The 22,897-nt window shown below is 40.1% G+C and overlaps 1 protein-coding gene across 1 annotated transcript in view; it reads left to right on the top strand.

Moving 5' to 3' along the window:
• CADM1 (cell adhesion molecule 1) overlaps positions 1-22,897 on the top strand; it is a 204,232-nt gene that overhangs the window by 155,153 nt on the left and 26,182 nt on the right. Inside the window, exons 6-8 of the mRNA XM_062594396.1 lie at positions 6,862-6,961; positions 9,980-10,152; positions 14,397-14,468. Coding sequence (XP_062450380.1) covers positions 6,862-6,961; positions 9,980-10,152; positions 14,397-14,468 — 345 coding nt within the window. The remainder of the gene's footprint in view (positions 1-6,861; positions 6,962-9,979; positions 10,153-14,396; positions 14,469-22,897) is intronic.

The following is a 22,897-nucleotide window of genomic DNA, read 5'->3' as shown; positions in this document are numbered from 1 at the left end:
GGCATCATTGTGCAAAAAAGAATACAGAAAATGAAAGGAGAGTATCTTGACTTTTCTTTCCGTTGCATTGCTGTTACAGTGTGAATGTTTAAATTCTGTGATTTGAGGGTGATTTTTGCAGAGTCATATTTGAGGTCAGTGAGGCTCTTCCAGACAAATTGTGAACTGCCAGTCAGGTCCTTGATTGTTAATTTAAACATGAGATCTATTTATTTAATAGGTTTTTGTTGGCTGAAAATCAGTAATGCTGTCCTTGTAAAAACTGAGGAGAAAATACTAGATTGTCAGATCTCTGCTGTCTCTGATGCAGACTTCATTTCCTGATAAGCAAGCCTGCTTGATTTTAGGATAAAGGTGACAGTTATATAATAACCTGTGTATAAACGTTAACTTCTCTGACTTTTTAATAGTCAAAAATATATCACTTTGAAACTTTCTGTAGCATGTAAGTGAGATAAGGTACAGAAACTGCTAGAAGACCAAATTTTTTGAAAAGTTTTATCATTGTTATCTATTGAAGCAAAAAGCATGCTAGTTTGGACCATAGAACAAAACAGGGACAAGGACCTGCATAAAAGTTTGTGCCTCTCTGAAAAAGGATGTGTAAAGTGCATCCTGGTTGATACTGAAGCTAAAATTAATGTGCGCAAAACTCTTGTTGACCTGGAGACACCTTCTCCATCTGTTGGAATTTTTGCAAAGGTACATGCTAGAAATTAATACAGTAATTATAAAATGGATTTTAAAACTTGGGTTCAGTAATTAATTTTGCAAAACAGGAGTTTTCTAGTGAGTAGTTAGTTGAATCCATTTTGTAATGTTCTCAGTTGGTGACCAGTCTGGCCATGCGAACAAGGCTAGTTATGCTGCGTACCAACCTCGGAGGGGCAACCACGTCAACCAGGAAGGGCCCGCTGGTTCGTTACTGTAGGTGGCTGGCAAAGGTTAGAAGTCAGCCAAGTTGCAGAAAAGCCTCTTGCCAGCTGAAGAGCAGCTTCATATAATGTATTTACTGTGACTTTTCCAGTGCGATTTTTGTGTTCAAAGTGGACAGATTGCTGCCATGGCATCCATTGTATAAACCTATCATTTACGCTGGGATTGTTGGATGCGATGATTCAATGGTGACATGATTAGCATGGCCCCAATAAGCAGGTACTGTACCTTGAGTGTAATGCAGGGGTGGTCTTGCTGCAGTTAGTAGTAGTTCATGTGGACAGTGAAATTACTGAATACAGCCATACAGCCACAGATTTAAACTTATTATCCACATTTTCCTCATTATGCATACACTGATATTATTTTAGAGGAAGGATATGAGGGCAAGAACATGACCACGCTTTCACCTGCCCTTTTGCATTTACCAATAAAAATGTATTTAAAAACTTAAAATATACAGGCGTATTTCTGAATGTTAGTCACGTTTAGTGTGTGTGTTAACATCCTTATTGGCTGCATTATCCGAGAATTCAGCCATGGAGTCATCCCATCTGACAAGGTATCTGTGCTGGGGGAAAAGGAACGTGCCCATCGTGCTTACTCCATGCAGAGAGGGGTTCTGTATTCAGTAGTATTGCAGCTGGTTTTAGTCTGTTCACAAAAATGGTGGATTTTCTTCAGTGGAACTTTGGGTTCTGCTGCATTCTCCTGCTTTGTGCGTTTAAAGTGAAGTTAATAATTAGGGGCCCTTGACTGACCAAAGGTAGGCCTAGAGCCTGAAAATCACTGAGGAAAAAGTTGAGGTGAGAGATGTTCCAGGGGTTAAGGACAGCCATTTGAAGATATGTTGCCTAGAAAGAGGATGGACCGGTTTCTTTGACTTAATTTGTTTCTCGTGCAGCCCAGCTGACAACAAGCTAGAGTCTATTAAGCCAGTGGATGGGAAGGGGGTGTATAGCTGAGGTCCTGAGGCCATATTCTGACTCACCACGAACGGCGTGGTGTCCAGAGTATATATGTAGTCAGATCTCATGCTGGGACGCGTCAGGAAATAAGGCTTATGAAACCGACCCAGTGATGTTCTTTGAGATGAAGAGCTTGCCTGTCTTGGAAATCATAGGTTTGTCTGATGAAAGTAAATGGGCAGAAATAATACTCAGGCTTTTGTAAGACACAACTTGGTATAATGTGATGTCTTGATTAATAAGATAAACTTTATCAATAGAGTATGTGTTTAAATGAACTAAGAAATCACGAACTGGCAGATCTGAGAGTCATCATTAGGAACTAATTGGCAATTCATGGTATTTCGAGAGTGAGTGTACTGGCTTGGGTGCTTCTAATCCACAGCATTTTAAAACTATTAAAAGTGTTTAAGTGTGCTCTATGTCCCTTACAGAAGTGGGACTGCATCCTGGAAAACAGTATTTAAAATGCTGTGGGGGCAGAAAGCCTACTGTAAGTTTTCACTGAGAAATCTGCATAAAAGCCAGTGCCTTCCTGCACACTGGATACGAGCAGCTAAAGTAAGGTGTTGGTTTTTTTTGTTTTTTTTTTTTTTTTTTTTGTTCACTTGTATGTTTTCTCTGTGCTGTTGTTGACACTATTCTTTGCAGTCATTCACAGCATCCTGGAAGGCAGACTTTAAAGGATGCTGGCAAAGTGGTAAAGAATGATTTTTTTATTATTTATTTATTTATTTTTTTTTAATAATCAAAGACTTGATGGCTATGGAAGACCGTACAGGAAGAGATTTGCAAACCTAGTCCAAACCTGTCCTACCAAAAAAAGATTGACGAGTGATTTGTTCATGGGATAACAGGACAGCCATGGGGAGTACAAAAGGGATCTGTAATCAGCAATGTAAGGCATAATAGAAATCTATGGCCAAAAGTTAAAATTGTATGAGATTAAAAGGAAAAGATACTGTATCTTAAATGTTTAATGGCAACAAAACTAAAGGAGGCAGCAGGTTCTCTCTCTCCCAGCATCCCGTTGAGATAGGGTATCCTATTTGTGCATTAGTTGATCACAGACAATTAGGCCTAATGTAGAGCCTGGCTGAAATACAGGGCCTTTGCTGTTGTCAGCCTGATGGAATAATGCATCATGATATAAGGACATCGTATATTTATTACTAGGTAATATAAGAGAAGAATAGTGATCTAGTGGGCTTTAGCTTCTCCGCCTTAAACTGTTAAAAGGTATGTATGTTTTCTGATCTGCATTCTGATGGTAAGGGACACAGAATCTGTTTTTCAGTGCTTGCTGCTTGGAACAGGGACTGTCTGAAGAAAAGGTCCTGCTGTAGCTGTCTGCCAAAATGATGCTACTGACACTGTTCTTGAGGTAGACCTGAAGCTACAGGTCTGACCAGGAGAGGAAGACTGTCCTCGTGGAGTGCATAGCCCCAGGCATGGTGCCAAAATCAAGAGATGAGATGCATTGGCCAGCGGGGAGACAGGCCTAACATTTCAGTGCAATGCATCAGTCAGCAGTCTCTCTGGTGCTTCACTTGCTTGGGAATTTAAAGTGTAGGTTGTGAGGCTGAGAGGGGGAGGAGGAGTGTTTTTCATTTTCCAGCTGACTTGGAGCCAGTGGAAGACTGCGAGAGGTCGGCTCGCGTAGGCTGTAATTGGCCAACAGGGCAAAGAGCAGCCACAGCCATCACCTCTTTAAAGGCTGCTTTTCATGTCTTTTATGGGCACACGATATGTGTGTTCTAGAAGAAATCTCATCAAATGCAGAATGATTTTGTAATAAGTTTTTCAAATTGGTTGCTGCTACAGAGTAACCTTTAGACTACTGATATTTAACCTTGTATATCACTCATAGCTTTTGAATGAATTTAGCTTAATGAAGGTGCCTTATTAAATTACTAGGTGTTTTTTTTTTTTTAAAGCCACTAGAAATAGGCATACTAGGAAATAGCTTTAGGTTGTTAGATCTAATTGGCTGCCAGTGGAGTTTATTGTGTCCTAGATGCCTAGGTCCAAGTGTTTATTTTTGTGTAGCGGTCCAGCAGTATGCTATTAAGAAGTTCCATGTTGAGTGGTTCAGGCTGTTGGAAGGCACATGGTAGTAAAAACTCTTCTGCTGCTTGCCTTGGGCCCTTGAATGCCATCTGAGATGGTAATTGCCCCAGAATATACTAACATAGGTATTACTGAAACATGGCAAACTATTACTGCAGACCTTGAAAAGCACTCTTAACGGTTCACCGCTGTAGGTTTGCCAAGTGTCAGGATCGCATGTAGAAACTGAGCCCAGCATCCCATGATGCTTAGTGTTGTGCAAACATTTACTAAGAATGTAATCTCAAGAATATAGACCAACTTTGAGGCAGGATGCTTGCTGGTGGAAGTAGAGCTAAAGATTACTTAAATGCACATCCTTTTAAAGACAACAACACAAAAAAATTCCCCAAGCCCAAATAAACAAAATGTTACTGGCCAAAGCAAGTGGTGGTGATGGTTTTAAGGATGAGTTTTTGTGTACTACAAGCCTAATTAAAATATCACTTCTCCCGATTGCCCAACCATTGTTCTGAATCCTTCAGAGTTGTGAAGCACCTCCTATTTTCCTAAGTGCCTGTATGTAATTACGTGAGTAATTACCAGAGGAGACATTTGCTGTGATGACTCCAAGAATGTTCTTGCCTTCACAAGTGCATGTATGTTGTACTAGTAAAATCTGGATTTATATCATATGTGACACTATTCAGTTCCCCCCCCCCCATTGAAACGATACAAGATTCAGTTTGCTTCCTTCGTTTGTTTAATGAAGACTGTGGAGACAGAGCTGAGATGGAAAGGCTCTTCTCGTGTTGTTTTGAGGAAGCTTAGTTTGCAGTTCATGCGCAGTACAACAAGCCTTCAGTGTATCCCTATTGATTTGCATAAGTAATTGATAGCTAGTAAACAAGTCATTAGAAATACTAAAATTTATCCAATGAAAACTGGATTGGAGCAGCAGAAGCAGCGAGCTGCAGAAGATCTTGAACATAGCTAAGTTTCTCAGCATGGTACACTAACAAGATAGCCTTTGCATTCCCATATAAATTGGACTGAAAAGGCTTCTACTTCTTCTACAATGCACAGTGTAATAGCATCCATGTTTCTGGCATGGACTCTTAGTTACTGTTGGAAAGCACATAATAAATAGTGAGCAGATGGCCGAGAGGGAAAAATATTGTGAGCTAGAATGGCAAGCATGAGCACAGCATGCAAAATCTTGGTTGTGATTTACTTGCTGCATAATATTTGGTTTAACTTGTCTTCCTGTGCATCCTGTCCACCGCGAAGCGCTTGTGCTGCAGGCCCAGCACTACGGTCCAGGCTCAGGACGGTGCTTTGACACGACTTACGCCTTCCCGCACTCTCTTGTGTGCGTTTGTGCTGCAGCCCTGTCGGTACAGGGTTGTAGGTCCGAGATGCGGGCTCCTCTGGCCTTCCCGGGTGGAGTGTGGAGCGCATCTGTACTGTGCTGCAGGGGGGAGAATCTGGGTTTAACAAGGTGCAGGCCTGCATTTTGTAACTTGGTTCAAGGGCACCTTTGGGTATTTCAGCCCTCCTGAGAACGACTGTTATTTCTCAGCGCACGTCGGGAATGTACCAGTTACTTCCGCACACTTCTTTAGCCTATTTGAAGCATTAAGCAGCGTTGTTCGGAGGGGAGGTCAGCTTGTATTTTCAAGTACGTGAAAGTCTCGTATTTTTCTAGTAGAATATGACTCAGAAATACAACACACACTTATAAACTGGTAATTTGTATATGGCTGCCTTTTTTTTTTTTTAAGCCTGAAGACATGAAGCTGCAAGGAGCATCTGTAACGGGGATTAGTTTGTAAAATGTGTTTGTGGTATAGGCATCTCAGGAGAGGATTTACTAGTGTAGCTTATTCCATTACTGAAAATTACGAGAGTTTAAATTGGTTAAAGCCTAACATGGATTTTTTTTCTAATCTCTATTATTCCATAGGAAGCATGTTAATGAGTTAAACACAGTTAATAAAATGCAACAAGCCAATAGTTTTGCTAGCAGTTGCTCTCAAAGGAAATAGAAACATTTAAATTGTCTCAACCTTTATGCATACTGTTGTTTTTTTTTTTTGCCTGCCTTTATTCCTTACAGATGAGTAAGTTCCTGAAAAATGTGTATGACTTAATAGCATTTGTAGCATTGAATTGATTTTTGTGTGTGTGTTGATGACACTTTAGCTACAACTTAGATTGCATTTTAAATCTGGGTTTCAGTTGTAGGAGGTAATAAATTCTTTAATTGGGGACTCTGGTTTTTTTTGGGGGTGGATATTGTTATTTTTAGTTTGAACCTCCCCTTCTTCCCTGCAGGGGCTGGCTCCCCAACTATAAATCCTTTAATTCTGTATTTATTTTAGAATTTAGAGGAGATTGATTTGGGTTAACTAAAAATCTTCTGCTGTTTAAAGAACAGTAGCAGTGTCTGGGATTTCTTTCTGTGTTTCTAAAAAGTGGTTCTCGTAAAGCCCAACATATACTAATGTGCTTGGGCATGAAGTATTGTCATACAGTAATATATGATACATGATAAAGCATATCTATTCTGAGTGTCACAAATATCTCTGGTTTCACCTCAGCATGAAGGCAAATGAGTTCCTTTTAGCTTGAGTGAGTTTAGAGATAAACTCTAGCGTAGCAAAATACATTTCCCAGGGAACAGTGGGGCTTCAGTCAGAGTATGAATCGCCTATCTCTGTTTCACATTTTGCTCTTACTAATCATTTAGTTTGAAGAAAATACCAAGTTCGCTTACTGATCTGATGAATAGCTTAGAAGGGGCAGAGAGGAAAGCAATGCTGGTGACTGACTTCTGGTTCTGGGTGCATACAAATGTGATTCTGTTTGACAAGATAATTTATGAAATACTGTTTTTGTCATGCAGATAAGCCTCAAGTGCGAGTTTCTCAGAATTACCCAGTGCAAGGTCTAACGAGAGAAGGGGAGCCGCTTGAACTGACGTGTGCAGCTTTTGGAAAACCACAGTAAGTCTGAAACTTCCGAAGGATGGTACAGGTGGTCCAGCAGCGACTGGGTCCTGCTACAGAAGCATGCAGACGCTTGGCCTCTTTGCTATTGCAGAATTTTATACGCCATTCTCTGCTGAGAAGACAATGTAAGAGTGTGAAAAGAATATGAAGAGATACTTTCTGCACTCGACCTTAAGCTACAGTATTAAGACCTCTGTTTTGAATCATATTTGTCACGATGTAAATAATGGCTGAGGAATTGCTACTTTTAAAGCTCTGAGGAGAGCTTTTCATGGTCACCACGCAGCATTGCTGTCAGCAAGCCTGCCAGTGCAGAAGGGAAAGACTATAGTATGGGTACCACACAACTGTACATCTCTTCTCCCAGGGAATGGCTTAGATGGCAATTGGTTGCAATTAATCTGCAAAAGCAAGGTCAGTGGCCTGCATGTTCAGTCCCAATAATGAACGAGTGTGCAGACATAAGAATGGCACCAAAGAATTGAACTCATGTAAAAGGTGATTGGATCTGTAAGGTAAGGCAGTCTGTCTTTCGGCTTGTATTGACTGTGTGATTCTTCTTTTTTTTTCCCCCCACGTTTCTTATTGAAATGCAAGTTTTGTTCTTTCTCCTCTTCTTGCCCTGCCCTTGAGGCTTTCTTAAATAGTTTAATAAATTGATGCATCAGGAAAAATCCTGACAAGGGAGGTTAGACTTTCCTCTGCATTTTCATTGTTTTTCTTGTCTGTCTTTCCTTTGTTGACTTTCTTAAATATTTCCTTTTCCATTTGGATTTATAGCTGTCAAGTATTTATCTCCTATCCTTTTTTTATTTTCATCATGTTCATGAGATTTCTACAAACATCCCTGAAAACTGTCAGTTCTCCTTGGTAGTGTGCCCGGAACTGAAGAGTTACTGCAAGTGTAACCTGCACTTGAAGTCGTCGAGTTTGACGGATCTGCTTCAGGGGGCAATGACAGGAAAGGTAGATGTAGCTCAAAAGTGAGAAGGCTTGTGATAGTGTTATCTGCCACTGTAGTGTTCTACCTCAGCTGAATTACTTTGTTTATTGCTGCCTCCGAACTCCTGCTACTCAGCATGTGGGTGACTCCTTCCCCATACGTTAGAGACTTGTACATGCCCTGATGAATTCCAGTTTAATACCTATTCCCTGTTCAGAATCTGTCAAAGCCTCTTTGCATTTCTCTCCTCTCACAGGTAGTTGCAGTTCCTTCCATTTGTATCATGTGGGAATTTAATGAATAGGCTTCTTCACTCCCCCTCCTCCCTGGGCGATGAATAAGACATATACATGTTAAGAGAGACAGGCGTGTCTCCTAGGCAATATGCCACTTAATGTTATGATGATGATGGTGTGCAAGGAATATGCTTATGTAGTTCACTTCACCCGTCCCTCTCAAAACCTAAGCAAATGCACACTAAAATAATGGACTATAGTTAGCTTTATGACAAACAGATTTCATAAAATCCTTCACAGAGGTTTAAGATTCACAGGGATGATTCTTGAGTAAAAAACGTTTCTCTGCAAAATTTTTGCAACACAAACATTGTGACAAAAAGCTCAGGAAAAAAAAAAAAAGAAAGATCAGAAATTAGAAATTTCTATTTTGGTAATTATACAGATATCTTCATTGTCTAAGATCACACAAAAAATCAAAACTATGACAAAAGCAGGAAGATACTGGAATTGTCACTTTTAGAACATCCAGTGTGAGACACATCTTTGAAAAAAATGGCTGCTCCACAGCAAACAGCATCTGAAAGCTTGGGACTCTGAAATCAGTAATAGTTTTTTGAGAACCTTTGCCAGGAGCATCAAAAAGCTTTCTACCAGTATCAAGGTTACAATGAAATGCCAGTTCTCGTCTAGTTTTTGTCACATGACAGCAGCCCGTGTGTTAACAGCAGGTTGTGTGGCCATGCATGAAGTAAGCAAGCAATCCTCTTGCAGAGGAGAAGAGCGAGGAATAATGCACCAAGCCGTTGCCCGAAACCAGATTCAGCTTTGTGGCAAGCAGCTGGTAGCAGCTGCTTTTGTTTGGTGTTGTAGCTGTTCCAGTTGCTAGGCTGGGATAGCAAAACTGCAGGTACTTTTATTTCATAACAGCACTCTGTTTGGACACTCGGAGAAGCCTAAACTATTTTGATGCCTTCAGCCACATTAGCTCCCAGCAAAAAACGGCTTGCAAGCTCCATCCTTTGATGGCAGTTTGAAGAATGTGTTACTGCATAAACACCTCCTTGCTCCACCCTTTTAAGAGCTCAGTGTTGAGGCATTCTAAAAGGAGTGGTATCTCTCTTACTGGTGAAGGCCAGTCTCAGGAGTAGCTGATTTGTCCTTACTGCTGTTCAGAGACTTAAAAACAAAACCAAACAACTGCCACAGTGGTTGTTTTCTTTACCAGCTCTAACAAAATGTACTAATTTCATTCCCTAAATCATGTAAATGCTACGCTTGTTTTGGTTCCATTAGCAAAAGGATGCAGGAAACAGGCTGCCAATTGGAAAAACATAATGGGGAGAGAAGAAAGGTATTCCTCTTCTCTGGCAGCTCAGATGTTATTAATACGCAACACAGTCAAAATTGAGGTAAATAGGTCCATTGTGTCTCTTTGTGAAATGGTTCAAACTTGATAAAAATGTACTTGTTCTGTTACATGTTGTCCAGATCTGCACTCAGAGCACCGGGTGGATGCACGTTTAGCCCATAGATCTTAAAGATTCCAGGTTTACTGATTAAGTAAATGATTAACCACTAATGAACTTTCTTCCTGCTTGCATTAGTGTTTTCAGAAAGCTTAAGGTCTGGATACAGTTTCCAGTTGGGTTAAAATGTGTTTAAATTCAGGAAGCCCAACAGCATCTGGGCTTGAGTAGTACAAAAGCATGTGTTATTTCTTTACAGTTTTTCTTGGTTTGGGCTTTCTGTCTGTGGATGAACTATTGAAGATGCCATCTTTACCATAGGAAAATAGTAATGTGACTGTTTCTTTTTCTCCCTCCTCTGTAGGCCTACGGACATGAGGTGGTTAAGAGTAGATGATGAGATGCCTCAACACGTTGTAGTGTCTGGTTCAAACCTTCTCATTAGTAACCTAAACAAAACAGATAATGGTACATACCGCTGTGAGGCTTCAAACGCGGTGGGGAAATCACATGCGGATTACATGCTGTTTGTATACGGTACGTGAGAAAAACCACCGTTCTTCTAGACTCATTTACACATAATTGCTGCATACTGCTCTCTAAAAGCTTTTAAAGAAGTTACCATTTTGCTTAATGCAAGAATTTCAGACAGCACCCAACACATCCACATTATACTGGGAGGGGGTAGGGGCTGGAAAATCATTTCCTTTGCTTCTGTAACTCTTGGTGTCTTGCATCAGGTGCAGAACCTATCTTAGTGTCCAGTGAGTTCCTTTCTCGCACCTGTCATTGTGGGCTTACCATGGCAGTCCTAAAACATCAGCTGAAGCATATGGAAAGATCAGAACAGGGGCACGAGGAGAACTTTGAAGTTCTGCACCCTAGCAGTCTTTATAGGACTTCTCCAGTAGTTCATTTTCCCTTTGTGTTTCATCTGATCCCTTTTTCAGTATCTGCAGCAATGGTACAGGTTTGTTTTTTTCAAGTCTTTTATTAGCAAGCTAAATTACTGAAGAATCAGCCAGCATACTCAGATAATTGCAAACCAGTAAATAAACTGGAGGAATGAGATGTCTTAAGCCTATTTTTGGCTGCTGAGCAGACACTAAAACATGTCTCGGCATCTTTTTTAAGTGCTATTAAGTACCTACTTTAATTCTTCAGTTCCTCTGCATTATTTCACCATTGCTTTAAACCTTGTTGTGCTCTTGTCACAGAGGTCTTGCATATAATGAAGATTCAGTAGGCACTTGAAGAGTGATCCCCCAGTTTAGTTATGAATAATTCCCTTGGGCTACATGTTTAAAAACTTATCTGTTAGCAACCTTGCTTATCTGTGAGGGTGGTTACTGTGTGGCTGAGCTAAGCTTGTGGTGGATATTGCCTGTTATTCAGATGGGACAGTAACTTGCTTTGGTTTGAGATTCGTTTCATGCAACAACCCTTTGGAGCTCTGCAGTCCAAATTCTCTTGTGCCTGCACTGGTCGGAAGAACAATCAAGATCCTGACATCTTGCTCGCTTATCCAAGTGCCACTTACACATGACCAGTTTTAGGCCCAGTTTTGGAAACTTTCCTGAAGACCAAAACAAACATCAAAATTGTGATTTCAAGCTGAAAGTGAACTTGTATACTGCATCACTTGAGTAGTTTTCTAGTGTCTGTAGCACCAAAAGACTCCAGTTTGTGTAATGAAATACAAAATGTACTTCTATGATGGCATAATTTATATGCCTATGGTATTAAAAATATTTATAAAAGTGTTTAAAGAAACAGCTAATGTTGTGGAGAAACTATAAAGAACTTAGAGTGTGTAGGAAACAAATGACTCCATATGAGATTAGAACTACAGCAAGCTACTGGAGTAAAGCAGTTGTAGAAGGGTTGAGGTTTTTACTTCCTTGCCTAGTTTTACATACCTGTTTTGTTTCAAGTGAATGCCAAATTCAGCCTCACCAGTGTTAAATGAACTGATCTTAGTCCAGTTCGCATAAGGCTTGGGAACAGCCATTACAAAGGACCTGGCTGAAATGTATCTGTTCCTGCAGGCACCAGTGACTCAGTGGGCCCTGGGGACAGAACTCAATTCTGGCCTTTAAATGTGGTCAGAATAAACCATTCTGAGCTGTTATTAACTCACACGCTTGTTAATTATTCTGCATTTGTGATATGGACAAGAACTAGACTATATAGAAATTAAGCAGCACTTTCCCCTTCAGGATTAAATTCACAGGAGAACACTTGAGACAGTATTATTTTAAAGATAATACAAATTCCCAAGGCATGTTAACCTGCAGGCACCTGACCTTTTAGCATGTATAAAGGCTTTTCATGGTCTGTCGGGAAGTCATGGTCAAATAATTGTTTCACATCCCATTGTGTGATATTTCTGCAAGACTGGGGGTGTCCCACTAGAATTCAGCACTCTGGACAACATGAAGACTTCTTTAACCCTTAATTTAAGATCCAGGTTTAGAGATGTTGGTCTAGTGGAAGTGGTTGGGCGGCTGTGTCTTGAAGCAGTTGGGTGCAGAGCCTAACTGCAAGTTGTCTAACGGAAAATATGCGCCACTGTGTGGAAATGAGCTGATGAACTTGCTGTGCTTGTCAATGGGAGACATTTACTTCTCCATTTTTACTAAATTTGGCACTTTACCCACCAGAGGACATGGAATATTAGGTAGGCAGAGCAATATGTATCCCTGCCAAAATGTCTCCATAGGGATAGTGTGAAAATTAATAGGAGGATGTGCCTAGATGCCCACCCTCTATCTGTGGATTAGGTAGGACTACTTCTTATCAGTTGTCAGTGCAGTACTCTCCCCACCATATCAAATTAATTTTAGTAGTGGGTGGGGTGGAATTATGGCTTCTCAACACCTGAGGTGTTGCAATGGAGTAACTGTAACTGCAGCAGAGCTTTGGGGCCTGGCACCTCTCCATGAGGAGTGAGGCTGACTAGCCTCCATGTAAAACTAATGCATCTACAGATAAATGGTATTAAGTGCAAATGATTTCCAGTGGCCAGGGCTTGCAAAATAACTGCTGCTGATCTGTGCTTAACACACCTTCCTCTGTGATTAGAAGGATGTCTAATCACATTGACAGAAACTGAAAATATGTTTATTTTTAAAACTCATTTCACGCTTTTCCTCACAGTGGGAGCAGGCAGACACACATTCTGGAAGCTTCTAGTGTAATTAGTGCACAATTGTTTTTGCTATTACCAACATGCAGCCTACTCTGTAGCATTTTCCCCTAGTATAGTTTGGAACTGAGCTGAGTTTCCACCAAGCTAATGGATGTGGACAAGGACAGGGTCTTCCTTCCTGCACTTGAGTAGTTTCATTATTCATTGGTAGCAAGGAGACCCTGCAGTATCTTGTCAGCCTAGCCCTGGGCAAAAAAGGTAACTAAAGTTCTCTGTTGTGAATGCAGAGACTGAGATATTTTGAATGTAGAAGGCCGAAGCGGCAGTCCTCATGAATGACCCCTTTTGTAGCTGCCTTCACAGTGAAGCAAAAACTCCAAGGTAATGTTTCTTAACTTTGGGGAAGCTGTACGGACACAAAGGTGCAGCAGGTAATTCAAGTTCAGATGTATTAATTAGGGAATCTGAGAGCTCACTTGGAGATAAAAGAGAAGCAGATGGGTTAGTGATGAAAAGTTGACATACTTTAGAGGAAATTTAAAATCAAAAGCCTAAGAACTGTTTCATGCTCTGTTATTGCAGAATGAATCCTTAGTTCAAAGTCTTCCTGACTGCTTAACGCATTCAGTTTGATCATTTGGGCATTGATATATATGTTTTCTTTTACATCTTCTCATGTCAGCCTTCTGCTCAGTAGTTTTGATGAGGATGTGCCCCTGTACATAATATAAATACTGTAAAGAGAGTGGCAGTGTTTATCAGTTTTAACAGGTCAAGTCTTCTGTAGAAATAGTTACTAGTTACAAAGAAATATGTCAGTATCTGTGCTTTGCACTGAAGATGCTGTATTAACAAAAGCAACTGTATTAAAATTATCAGCAAAATACTGGCTTTTTTTATAAGATCGTGATGAAATTTTCCATGCCTTGAAATTGATATTTAGTAATGTCATTCTCATTTCTTTTTATTTATTACTATCTTTAAAAGTAGCTTTTAACGTTCTACTGACATGTATTCATTAAGGAAGAATAGTGTAAAGTTAACAGCCATGGGAAAAAAGTGAGATATAGTCATGTGCTGTTGATATTTAGTCTGTTAAGCACAGCAGGGCCCTTCACATAAACCTCCCACCTGGATTTTCAAATGTATTTGTAGAAAAACAACAAAGCACCATTGTCTGTCTCTGTACATGGTAAACTTTTTTTTTTTCTTTCTTGTCATGGAAAGTGTGCAGTTTATTTTTCTTATGGCTCTTCCATTCCATCTTTCTCTCTCTCATTGACTAATTTATGCTGGGTTTTATTTTATTTTATTTATTTTTTTAAGCATTGTAGAAGGCAGAAGGGGGGGGGTGCTTCTGGGCCAGATTCTCCAGCTATAGTAAGTCTGTGCAGAGCTCCCTCAATGTGAATTGAGCTCAAACAGTTTAAAGCTCTTGAGGATCTGGCCCTTGGTCTTTAAAGCCAACTGGAAAAGTTACCACCTGGTTTTAGAGGAGGGAAGGCTTCCAACAGCCATGCTGCTTCTTAGTGTCCTTGTTTTTCTCTGATCATTATTGATCACTGTTGTGTTCTGCTTGTTTTTTCTTAATTTGCTTTTTTTATTATTTTCCTTTTTATATTTTATCCAGATCCCCCCACAACTATCCCTCCTCCCACAACAACCACCACCACTACCACCACCATCCCTACCACCATCACAGGTATGGTACCTTCATAACCATTGGAAATGTCCTGAATGCGTATTGTCTTTTTATGTATATTAGCAGAGCTTGAAGCCTGGGGAAAAACAATCAAAGCAGTTGAATTTTTTTTTCTCAAATGCACCCACTGTACTGCATGAGTCCTGATCTGGCAGTTGAACAAGTTGGATTATCCTGACTGCAGGTGTTTCTGAAACATGGAAATTGCCATGTCAGAAAAAGCTATTAATGCAGATACTGGTGGCGAATATTGGGTACTTTGAAATGAAGGGTATAAATGGCCTTAAAACTCATTTAATATGGCAAGTGAGTCATAAATTTCACTCTCAACTCCATCAGTAGCAATTTCTGAGCAATTTATACTTGGAAGCATGAAGTTTGGTCTTAAGTAATTTACTCCACCTACTATGACTGTAGATGCTTATTCTCATACATAGATGTTTACTCTTTTTCTGAATTACTATAATAAGCTGTCTACTTCCCTCTTAGAAAAATGAATTCCATCAGTCATTTTACATTGAATCAGAAAAGAGCTATATGACCATTTTTGAAGCGTTGGCTTTTAGAATTTTGAGCTTTCCCCTGTAGTCTAAGAAAAGATGAATAAAAACACTCAGCTGATCATGAGACACATCTGTTTTACCCACATCTATCATATTTCCTTGCTAGACCTGACTCTCTATACATTCATAAGGAAGGCCTTTTTGATTTCTCTCTAATCATTTTCATTGTCATTTTCTGATCTTTTCTATTTTTCTATTTCAACTGCTGCTTTTGCTACCTTTTTTTTCTTTCTTTTTTTTTTTTTTTGGAGGTAGAGGTGTGACAAACTGAAGGTGCGAATGGACTGTTGAGTATCTAATGGCATAACACTTATTGTTGCTGTACACCATCCCTTTTATAAATAGGTTACATTTTATTTATTTTTATGACTTTCCTCAGCTGATTCTAACTGTCCTGTTTGGGGTGTTGTGTGGCTTTTTTCCTTCTGAGACTTCTACAACCAGATCAGACTCTACTAGCATGGACAAGCAATTGAAGTCTTTTCTTCCAATGTGCCTTAATATGCACCTTGTGTAATGTCTTCCATCCACCATTGTGTTGTGCAGACTTTGCCATTTTCTGTCTTCCTCTTTCCAGGTGGTCATTAATATACTGAACTCCAGGCACCTGAGTTCTGATACTTGGGGTACTCTGCAGTGAATGTCTTTCTATTTTGTGATGTGGTCATTTTATTTTAATTATCTGTTTTTAATCTCTTAACCAGTTTTTGTTTCACAGTAGGTTTTAAGCTTTCACCTTTCTATTTCAAAGTCTTGTTAAGAGCCTTTTGCAGAGAAACTTGGTCCAGTGTGCCTCAGGGGTAAATGAACATAGAGTTTTCTGTTGTTTTACAGTATTTTTTTAATGCTTACAGTGAATTACAGAAAGCTGAAGGAAGAATTTGTCTTTATGCTTGTTTGACCCAGCTATCTTTATGGCAGTGCCCACTACCATTAATGATTGTCCTTTTCCCTGGAACTGAGTTGTTATCAGCATGTTGTTCTAGGGCTCGCCATCACACTTCCTTTAAAGGTGCATATGAGACTCACCTGCTATTTCAAAATCTGAAGCAGTTAATAGAAAATAGCAGTATGGTTTGCTCTCCTGCTGCACTTGTTGCAATTTGTTTATGAATTTTAAGTAGCTTCTAGGCCCTCCTCACAATAGTTTTCTAGGTTTTTTCATACTAAAAGTAAGGAGAGGTGGATTCTTCCTGAAACCAGAGATCGCTATCACCAAGAATTCCTTCTGAGTTGATTTAAAATGTAATTATATTGCAGCCATTATGGTGTTTCTGTTTTGATACCAGGCCCAGCAGTGTTTCTGCCAAGCTGATTAGTCAGTGGTGTCCATTACCTATTTAGGAGGTAGCTCAAAACTTTGGTAATTAAAGAAGGGGGCTTCTGAGTCCATACTGCTATTTGTAAGAAAACATTTCCAAAGTCTTCCTACAAAAGTTTGCTTTGAATGTGGATGGATAGGGATAGATTTTTCCAATCTTGTCATTTTTGTGGAAGCTGTTTTCCTCCATCCTGTATTGCTGACTCTTCCCAGTGCACCAGAGCACTGTTAACTCTTCCGTAGGATGTGAGGAAGTTCAGTTTTTGTCTCCCTCCATGCAGTTCCTTCATCCCTCTCCTCTCTAGCCTATCTTCCCTTACGCTGTATCACAACCAGTGTTCAAACCTTAACCCTATTAATATAAATTTAGCTCCTAGGGTTTCTTGAGAGACATGGGAGAATCACAGGATTTTCTTAGCACATGAGTTACCAACGTGACATTCCCACATGCAGCAGGTGAGTTATCACCATCTAATAACTCCCAGTGCTCAAACACCAGGACATTTATGTTCATTAAGATGAAATTCCTGTTCCTCGCTTTTTAGCCCACTGAGCTTAGTGGATTGTGGTTACTGAGAATGACCCTATACTGAGAAGAACTGACTCCATGCTGTCAAAGGTCTTTCAGGAATTGAGGGCCTTTGGACATAAAATTCTTCCACCTATTTCTTCTCAGTAACTTTCAGCATGGGCTGTTTCCTTGAATAGAGGACCATTTCTGAGGTGGTTGGAAGTATGAATGAATTGGAAAAAATGATTGCAGGCACATACAAAGGTTCACTGATGAGCAGTTCTTAATTTATTCCCTTCACAAGCAAAATGGTGGAATCAGAAGTGTGTGGCCAGACTGCTTTTCTCACACCTTTCCCTCTCCTCAGCCATGGAGAATCTATAATGGCAAGTTTGTTGCCACCCTGTTGACAAAGAATGGACAGGATTCCTTCTCCTCCCTGATGCTTTTCTGTGTTGGCTTTGAACTGCTGAGGAGGACAGAAATGTAATGAAACAGTAATATTTTTCACTGATAACCAGCACTTACTGCTTGTGATTTGTAGGAAGAAGGTTTGTTAATAAGAAGGTATAAGAAAAATTCATGTATTCTCTTCTCTGACACTGATTTAACACTGGATCTTCTTGACATGTGGCCTTATGTGTTCTGCCCACAAGTTCAGGTTGCTTTTCCCTCAAAAGAAAACTAAGGCTTAGTCTCTTTTTTGTGAATAAATGTGCATATTTGTTTTGTATGTTTGTTGACCAAGTGACATGATTGTCTCAAGTCCAGGAAAATGGATGCTCCAGCATAGAATTTTACCTTTTTAATAGTTTTATTAAAAGGCTGATTCTATGCTGACATTCACAAAATAGTATTTGAGCACTGTTTGTGCTTTGTCATTATCCTTGTCAACAAATCTGGTGCAACTTGTCAGTGTGAATGCAGCCAAGTTAGAAGAGAGGCTGTTTGGTTTAGGTTTTTTGTTTGTTTTTTCCTTGACTCTAGTTAAGGCCATGTCCAGCTCTGTGGCCTGGTTATCTATTTCCAGAATGTTCCACTGTGGGACTCTGGCTCGTGGTTTGAAGAAATCTCACAGCTGCTTTAACCTCTTGATCTTGGGAGCTGTATTCCCTCTCTGCACAATATGACTTTGCACTAGTGAATGAATTAGCACTAGCGCAGGTTTTGAACCAAAATTGCTGCCAGACCTGCTTTAGGAATCCGTGTCTTTGATGGAAGCTGTTGTGTGTTTGGCAAGCAGCTATGTATGTATTTATCTCATCCTGAAGGTTGCAGTTGTGGAATTTAACGTGTGCTCTTCATGCCACAGATTAAAGGTTACAGAACACCGTATTTTCAATACGAGTTTCTGCAGAGACCAGGCAATCTGCTAAACGTAACTTGATAGCCACGTCTGGCAAAGGGATAGCAAAATTGATTTCTATTTTTAGCCTACATTGATTAATCCACAGTTAATGGCTATTGTTGGTCATATAAGCTTCAAAAGCAAACAGTAGGAAGCTGCATGCACTTTCCTCTGGGTTTTAGTATTTAAAAGGTTCTGTAGCTGAAAAAAATTAGGTCAGACTAACATAATCTCTAGAATTATGTAGCACAGGAGTGCTGAAACACTTCTTAAAGCCTCAAGAGACAATCGATAACTGAATTCTTGTCATCACTAAAATGTTGCAATACTCGACTGCTGTGACATAATTACTTTGCTGGCAGATGGGAATGTTTCTTGTTTCCATGATCGAGTTAGATGTGAGTAGTCTTCTAGCCAGTCATGTTGAAAACATCTGCTTAAGAGGAGGATTTCACTCTTATTTCACCTTTATTCCCTTCTGTTTCTTGTATAATACTGGCCCAGTTGGTGCCCCCCTGAAGCTGTGGGGGAGTGTACCAACTGAAAAACAATATCCTTGATTTAAAATAAGGAGGCCGGCCTATATTTAAACAAGTTTTGCATGTCCAAAGCTTATGTCTGTTTATGCTGCCACCTCTAGTAGCTGCCCCTTATAAAGTGTTCTTACTGGATGTATTTTTACTGAGTGATTGGAGTTAGTTTTGACAGGGAAAAATGAATCCAGAGCAAATTAGATAACAGAACTAGTCAAAAGGGCTCCATTTGCACTTCTGCACCGCATGATAAGTTGTTTTGTGTAGATGCAAATGATAGACATTTTCACTTGCTTACATAAAGTATTTCTACTCAAAATGTGTTCAGACATGACATGAAAATGCATTCCTGCCTCAGAGTTGCCTTTGAATAATGGTAGATACTGCTCAGCAAGGAAGAGGCAGAGTTGTCAGTGCAGCAAGTAGGAGGGAACAGGTTTTTGTAGGTGGTATGGCAGGTATGTATAGATAGGAGTGTGTATATATACATACATCAGTGTGTATATATACATACATCAGTGTGTATGTATACAGACACATCTATGTACGATTAGGTATACCATAGTTATTCCTAAAGCTTGTTGTGCAGTAAACTCCCCAGTAAGCATAAAAGCCCTTCCCAAGCCCACTGAAGTCCCATGTCTAGAGCTGAGTGTCCCGTTCTCAGCAACTTCTGCTTGACAAATGAAAATCCTGTATCACTGCTGCTATAAACTTCACCTACAAAGACACGCTGAGTTGATAAAGTAGTTTTATGGCACGGAGGTTTGGGGGAAGACTGTGGCTAAACTCTGAAAAGCTAACATACCTTCTTTTTTCAGGAGAAGGAAAAGATGAACAGTGGCGAAGCTTCCAAAACAGCACGACCTTTAACACTTTTCCTCTGTCACTGTTGCTTTACTTCAGTGGAGGTGCTTTTAAAGGTTTCCTGCATGACAGTTTGCTCTTTTTAGAATATTATATATCTTCCAGCTGCATTGGTATTCTGACCACCCTTTGGTGTTTTGGCAGTTATTGCTGGCAAGCGCCTCCCCCTTTTTTTTTCCAATCAGTTCATATTGTCCTTACGGCTTTGTTCATTAAGATGGATGATACAATACAGCAGTGTAAACTGCACAGTTTGAATTACCCCTAGAGTCCTTACTTGAAACACAGGTTTTGGTCAGCTGTTGTTTCCTGGGAGATGAAGGTTCTTGGTGTAACAAAAAAGCCCTCCTTTTTGGATGTAATATTGAGTGGAGCATTTTTGTTTACCTTTTTAAACATTATTTTGCTGCCTTCTGGACTTGCTTAGCTAATGCACCCTCGCACTCTAGTATCTATAGAATTATTTGCATATGCCGTTTCCATTTACTGTGCTTTTCCTCTGCAGCTAGAGTTCGCTGGTGTCTTGGCAACAAGTTCAGCAGAGACCTGGGGGGTATGACACACACATACCTCACCTAGTATAAGTTACATGCTTCTGCTTGCCTTGCCTGGGATGTTCATGATTTTTCAGGACCCCTGCTGTCCATCTTGCAACAATATCATTGCCAAGTTGGCAGTTTGCACCACTGCATGACTTTAAAGCAATTTTAGACCATATTTTAAAATCAACTAATCCTTTAAAGTGTACACAGTGTAGCAGATGTATGCATTTAGGTGGGGGTGAGGTTGTGAGATATTGTAGGTAGTGGTTTCAGCTTGAAAATTGCAAGGAATATGTGTGCTTCCCCAGATGGACTCTCTTGGGAAGCGTAGAGCTTTGGTGTAGAAACACTGCAAGTTCTGTCTTGAGATTGGGTCTTTTGCAAGCAGACCCAAGCAAGCTTTGTTTTGCTCAAAGCTGTTCAGAAACGAGTTCCAAGGCAGGAATTAATGAGTGAGGCTGAGTCTGAAAACCAGCTCTTGGGAGAATCATGTCCTAGTTGAGCTCACCTTTTTGCCGGTGTGAGCCATGTTGTGTCTTAGTGGCTCCAAAGGAGGAGAGCAAAGCTCTTTTGTATCTACTTGAGAAAGACTGCATAGATGCTAATTGTGTATGATTCGTTAAAAATCACCGCATCTCCTTAGCTACCTAAAAAGTAACAATGCATGGAAAACAGATTATTGAGAAGAGATGATGTAACATGTTTTCAAAACCATGAATCGTGTGCCAGAAAACTTCCTTAAAAATGATGAAAGCAAATTTATTTCCTGTAGAAGCCTGTTTTTTTCTGATTACGGCTGGTTTTGTGACAAAGTACAGTTGTATGGAATTTATTCCAGCAGTATCTGAAAAGGTGGTAGGTGGGAAGAATGCAATAAAAATCACTCTTTGCTCAAATTACCTTGCAGCAGTTTTGTGGGAGGAGAAGAGGCAGTGTGGGTACTACTAAAGTACATGTGTCCTAGTAGAGTCATAGGCTTTATATCTAATCAGATACGGTGGCCAATACTTGCAACTGGTGTTGCTGTTCGTATAGAATTTAATAACAAACATGTTTGTTCTCAGTCAAATTAAACATGGATGTTTAATGGCTGTGCCATACCTGTCCCTTTCTATGGATTTCTCTCCCTCCTGTTCTGAATGGCATGTTAAAAATGCATGTGCAGGGCGAGACTTGCAGGGCAGAACACAGGAGTCGCGAGGAAGAGCTGCCGGGCGCTCGTGTTGTGCTGTGAGCTCGCGCTGCATCTAGGCATTTTGTGGTGCGCGGCACTTGGCCGTGCAGAGACTTGGCTTAGCTACTTGCTTCCCCAAATTATATATTATTTAACTCTTGCCTTCAGTTGAAGCTTCTGCCTGTCCCTGGTAAAATGTCAAGTTAATTTATAGATGATACTGTGCTCTGCTGACATTTTCATCCTGTGTGTGCCCACGTTAAAGGGAATAAAGGAAGAGAATAACTGACAGACCTGTAAAGAAATACTAGGTCAGCCTTCTAGTAAGTCTTTCAGTCGACAGCAGACACAGTACTGTCATGTGCAGTGTTGTCCCTGAAGAGGCAGCGCAAGTGCTGTACGACAGCATGGTAATTTCTGCAGGAAACTTGCATGTTTTGAAGAAAGAGGGCTAGAGGAAGCTGTGGAGAAGACCCCAACCCTGTCCCTTCTCAGAGAAGAGGTGATCTGACTGTTGGCATACAGGGTAGTAGAGGTCGATGTCTGCAAGGTTTTCGCATGACTTCTAGTGTTGCGTTAGAGCCATCACTCAAAATCACAAGGTACTTTGAGTCCAGTTGAAGCAAAGAGAGTGGAGTGGAGGAGTACCATGCCTCAAGCACCTTGTGGACTTTGCCATGACATTCTGAGTAGTTTGCTTCTGGCTGTGTTTACAAGGCTGGGATCTAAATAAGCCCACAGTCATTACAGAGCTTTATGGAAAAAAAAATCATTAAAAATCATAGCCTGAACTGCAGCACTCATTTAGAAATATTTTTGTTCTTGTCACACCAAACTTCTGTACAGATTGTGATTATTTTTGTGGAACATCTGGTCTGCAAATCAGACCGTCTCTGGGGTGCATTGCAACATGCCTGCGCACAAAAGCTTTCAGCACAGGTTGGAATCACTCATGGAGACTCCTTCTGTCCTATCATAACGCAAAGTACGTTCACATCCGTTCTGTGGAGAAATATTCAGTGAGGGAAGGGACTGCTGCAGTTTTGCACCATTTGGGGGTTTCTGTGCTGCTTTGCCTCTCTGACCACTTGCAGCGTGATTGAGGAGTAATGTATCTGTTAAGTTTCAACCTAATAGGTGTTAGTTGCATGGAAACAGAGAGGATTTTTGTAACATTTCTAGTACTGTTAGCAATTTGAAATAAAGCAGTGATAATCTTCTGTTTATAATGCTGAACACTGTAACTTAAGGCTACTATGAAAACAGTAATGTTAAGGAATTGATGCTTGTCCTAGTCAGTAGATATGAAATAGTCTATGGGAAGAAATGAGCTCCACAAATCAGTTATCAGATTGGCTTTTGTCTTTAAAGCAATACATTGAGTGGGTAGCTATACTTAATTATACCTCCTTAAATTAAAAATATAAATAAATGAGTATTTTGCCATTTTGATGATTAGGTGCTATTCTAATCCTCTGCCATAGTGGTGAATTTTCAAGGGTCAGTGTATTAGCATATTTTTATAAAGTGGGAGACCTGTAGTTCAACTGAAGAAAGAAATAAACAATTT

The sequence above is a fragment of the Rhea pennata genome, chromosome 24 (genome assembly GCF_028389875.1).
Source record: "Rhea pennata isolate bPtePen1 chromosome 24, bPtePen1.pri, whole genome shotgun sequence".
In the NCBI taxonomy this organism is placed as follows: Eukaryota; Metazoa; Chordata; class Aves; order Rheiformes; family Rheidae; genus Rhea; species Rhea pennata.
Note: the sequence above shows the minus strand (reverse complement) of the source record. Positions and strands in the feature narration are given on the sequence as shown.